The 4,703-nt window shown below is 51.7% G+C and overlaps 1 protein-coding gene across 1 annotated transcript; it reads right to left on the bottom strand.

The window, feature by feature from the left end:
- Window positions 1–2,518: 2,518 nt before the first annotated feature.
- LOC126557400 (pro-resilin) lies at window positions 2,519–4,432 on the bottom strand. The gene has a single exon (XM_050213168.1). It carries the CDS (start codon window positions 4,430–4,432, stop codon window positions 2,519–2,521), a length of 1,914 nt encoding a protein of 637 aa, XP_050069125.1.
- Window positions 4,433–4,703: the final 271 nt, after the last annotated feature.

A 4,703-nucleotide genomic window follows, 5' to 3' on the forward strand; every position in this document is an offset into this window, starting at 1 on the left:
AGGTGAACTAGATTACATTCGCTTCCAGTGCGTTGTATGACGTGTACGGTTACATGAAACGATCGGTTCACCTTTCCACCGTGGAGAAGTTGCTTTTTTTACGTACATACGAGAGATCGCACGCCGTGACTTGCATGCTTGAAATTGCATTGCACTGCATGCAGCAGATAAAGAAGCGCTTTCGAATAACTGCATCATCGTGTGACCAACGTGCGAATTGTAATGAATAACATCATTTACATACGCCATCCAGTTGTGGCAGCGTGACGACAGAAATTCCTCGAGGTTCGTGCCTTTTATAAAGTTTAAATCCCTCCCTCCAAGTCTGCGCCAGCTAGGTGAACTTAAGTACTAAACTAAGCTCCAATTGTGTTTTTCATGTGTTGTACTTCAATTTATCTGCACTAATCTACCCACGAAATGCAACCGGCCGTTGTTTGTCGTTATCAGAGTTTCGGTGCATCACGATCACGACTCTTGTTTTTTCGTCAGTTTTGTAAAACAATGTGCAAATTACATCAACCTGTGGTGAAACGTTGTGGAAGCCTAATGTTTGACTAATGTTGAATTCTTAAATATTTGATATGCTTCCCGATACACATGCTGAACAATGCAGACATCCAAATTCAAAGTAATTCTCTACACAACCATAGTCGTACAGATGCTTAATGAGTTATTTGTTACAACATTCATTTTGTGATAGTTACTAAATAAATTCTTTCTTCCTCGAACCTGATGTCCAATCTCCCTAGAAAAAGCACATTCGACAACCTCAAACTCATAATGCATTCCAAGCGACACGGAACACTGGGCCATTTGGTGCCTGGGAAATGAAGCCATAATGGTTGCAGCCTGAGACTGCGATAAATCGACATCACACAACCCATTACCCAGCAATTGTGCGTTATGGCTGCATGCCATGACCTCTTATGACACCGCAATCGAAGGTGATTAGCCCTGTGGGCCACAAAATGAAATGCTCGAAACTAGGCAAATATTTAATAAGCGCTCAATGAAACCGTTGGTTCGGTGGTGGGCGCTACGAAAAGGCACGGTATGTTCAACATAAAACAGCATGTACACTTCTCCCGCTCCGTCCAGCTTTCTCTACCGAACGACCGCGTACTAAGCGCATCAAAAAAGCTAAAGTTCACTTTCTTTGACCTTTCGCGGACCGTAGATCGTCGCACTTACAGCGCTGGTAGTGGTGATGCCCTTACGTCAGCACTTCCGGCGTGCAGACGGCGATACACGACTCTGCTTACGTCTCTTTCGGTATACCGAAGAAGCTGGATGGAGCTCAGCAAAAGCGTGCATTAATGTTTACCTTCGCGCGATACTGATTCCTCGTGGCGTCGTTCGCATACTGCTGTACCGTGGGTACTTCCGCAACAGTGCACTGCCGTGTGGTACATAATTCACCTGAATTCCGTGGCGCACCAAGGGCCACTATACGGGCGGCTCATGGCGCAATCATCACCCTTCCGAACTTCACACCGAACAGTGCACGTGGTGAGGCAGATCTGCCGAACAAGCAGATGGGGCGCCAAAGAAGGTGGACCAAAGTTCTTATTACCGAATCACGCCACATAATTGCGGTCATCGGTGAGTGAATTGAGCAGTAAACAGGGGGTTTTTTTTTGAGGAAAAGAGTCAAACGATGATTACACTTTATTTCGTTCGAAGGCCTGCCATAGCCTTTTTTATCGCATGATATACATCGGTATCGGTTTCTTTTTTCTTCGTCCGGCTCACGGTCGTCAAAGCCCTAATGCGGCCCTAAGCAGACCATGCATTTTCGTGCTTCCGAAAGCAACGTCTCCAACGTCTTCGACTATGCACACAGCTTGTTCCACAATTTTGTGTGACAAAAATTTTGGACAAACTTTGTACGGACGTGCTTTTTGTGTGATCGTGATGGTTTGGAAAATTGCACATTGCTGCTGCTGCTGCTGTTGTTCATCCGGTTAACATCCGTTTTATCTGCTCGTTCATTCAATAGCACTAACAATCCGCTCCGTACCGAGGGCGGAGTAAAAATAAGAGTTTTTTTTTTGTTTAAAATGAAGTCAACATTGAACAAGGTGTGTAATAATTTAAGTAATGGTACAAAACCGCCGCACTCACTCTCGTTACTTCGTGATAAATTAGCGAATGTTCGGTGTCCTAATACGTGTGTTGCAAGCCTCGTAACAGTCATGTTGAAAATCGTTCACTACCTTCTGACAGCTGCCACGCATTTTAGTGCATGACAGCGTGCGTACGCAATCGATCGCCAAAGGTTGAAGCTCTCAGGGAATGTTGTGTTGCGTGCGACGGTATTTTGGGTAACTTCCGTGTGTTGTTCCACTGCTAACAATCGCGTTGTGGAAGAACACAGGTGGGTAAACTATAAGTTATCTTAAATAAGGCACGTGTTTGCAGTATGTTCCGTTCCGTATCCGTTTCGCTTGTCCGTGTCGGTTTTGGCAGTGGTCATGGGTTGGTTACTGTGGTGCAGTTTTGCTTGTACTGCCCTTTAGTAGTTGTAGCCTCCGTTGGATGCGTACGACTGTGGCAGTGTGGCGGGAACCTGCGACGGACCACCGGAACTGTAGCCACCGGAAGAGTGCGACGGACCACCCGAGCTGTAACCACCGCCCGACTGTGACGTGCGTCCGTTCGACGAGAAGCTGCTGGCCGAGAAAGAAGCCTGCGAAAAGCCGTTGCCCGTAGAGCTTACCTGGTAGCTGCCACCAACGTTACCGTTGCCGCCGAAAGAGGAACCACCGGTGGAACCGAAGCTTGGGGCACCGTACTGGCTGGAAGGCTGTTGAGCGGGTGCACCGTACTGGCTGGATGGAGTCTGAGCTGGTGCTCCGTACTGAGAAGACGGTGCCTGGGCGGGAGCTCCGTACTGTTGCGATGGGCGGGATGGAGCAGGTGCTCCGTATTGGCTGGAAGGAGTCTGAGCTGGGGCTCCGTACTGGGATGAAGGAGTCTGAGCTGGGGCTCCGTACTGGGATGAGGGAGTCTGAGCTGGAGCTCCGTACTGGGAAGAGGGAGCCTGGGCTGGAGCTCCGTATTGCTGCGACGGACGGGACGGTGCTTGGGCGGGCGGTCCGTACTGCTGAGATGGGCGCGATGGTGCAGGTGCTCCATACTGGCTGGATGGGGTCTGAGCTGGTGCTCCATATTGGCTAGATGGGGTCTGAGCTGGGGCTCCGTACTGGCTGGACGGAGTCTGAGCTGGTGCTCCATATTGGCTGGATGGAGTCTGAGCTGGGGCACCATACTGAGATGATGGGGCCTGAGCCGGAGGTCCGTACTGCTGAGATGGGCGAGACGGAGCAGGAGCTCCATACTGGCTGGATGGAGTCTGAGCAGGGGCACCATATTGAGAGGAGGGAGTCTGAGCCGGAGCACCGTACTGGCTAGACGGCTCCTGAGCCGGAGCACCATACTGGCTAGACGGCTGCTGAGCTGGGGCACCATACTGGCTAGATGGTTGTTGAGCGGGTGCACCATATTGACTGGATGGGGTCTGAGCTGGGGCTCCGTACTGGCTGGATGGGGTCTGAGCTGGGGCTCCATATTGCGATGACGGAGTCTGAGACGGAGCTCCATACTGCTGCGACGGTTGGCGAGAAGGTCCGCGAGAGTATCCATTGTTACCGTTACCATTGCTGTGACCGTTTCCGTTTCCATTGCTGTAGCTACGTCCGTTTCCATTACCAGCGTATCCATTGCCGTTTCCAGCTGATGGAGCACCGTACTGTGTCGAGGGACGGCTTGGAGCACCATAGCTTGACGAGGGACGACCATTTCCGAAACCGTTTCCGTTCGACTGCGAAGGAGCACCATATTGAGACGAGGGACGTCCGTTAGAGTATCCATTACCACCGTTGCCCTGCTGCTGCGATGGTGCACCGTAAGACTGAGAAGGAGCGGCCGGAACTCCGTAGCTAGTGGAAGGTGGACGGAACGATTGCTGCTGCTGCTGCTGTTGCTGCGGTGGTCCGTACTGGCTTGATGGACGTCCGCTTGAGTATCCGTTTCCGTTGCCATTTCCACCATGTCCACCGAATCCACCCTGTGAGCTTTGTCCTCCGAAACCACCCGCGGATGGACCTCCGAAGCTGGGTGCACCATAAGACTGGGCAGGAGCCGAAGGAGCACCGAACGACTGGCCACCACCGTTCGAGTGACCACGGCCGCCTCCATTACCATTGCCGCTCCAGCTGCCAGCACCGCCGGTCGGCGCACCGTAGCTCGAGGAAGGAGTCTGGGAAGCCGGATATCCACCAGCTCCGCCCGACGGTGGCAGATAGCTGCCACTCGGCGGAAGCGGTGCCTCACGCTTAGCCAAACTGGTCGATGCACGGGCTGGCACAAGGACGGCACAACACACCATCACGAGGGCGACTGCCCGGGTGCGATGGAAGATCATCATTCTACTGCTTCTACTGCTTAGAATCGGCTAGATGTTCCAACAAAGTGAAACCTGCAAAGAGGAAACACAAACAGGGGTCAGATCAAACAGAAACTGGGGGGTAGGGTTGCAATCTTCGCCTCGTTGGAAATATAGCACACGATGCTACATTGTCTGCCGATCGTTCGGTGCACCAGCAGCAGCAGGAACACACAAAAAAAACCGGTAGCCATTATGCGTTCAATATTTACGATCGGTCGCGCATCATCTGCCGGAATTGGCGCGTGAGACG

This window comes from Anopheles maculipalpis, chromosome 2RL, assembly GCF_943734695.1.
Source record: "Anopheles maculipalpis chromosome 2RL, idAnoMacuDA_375_x, whole genome shotgun sequence".
NCBI lineage: Eukaryota > Metazoa > Arthropoda > Insecta > Diptera > Culicidae > Anopheles > Anopheles maculipalpis.

Bases quoted from the DNA above. Each gene is read 5' to 3' on its own strand.
- LOC126557400 (XM_050213168.1), bottom strand. From the start codon at position 4,432: ATGATGATCTTCCATCGCACCCGGGCAGTCGCCCTCGTGATGGTGTGT.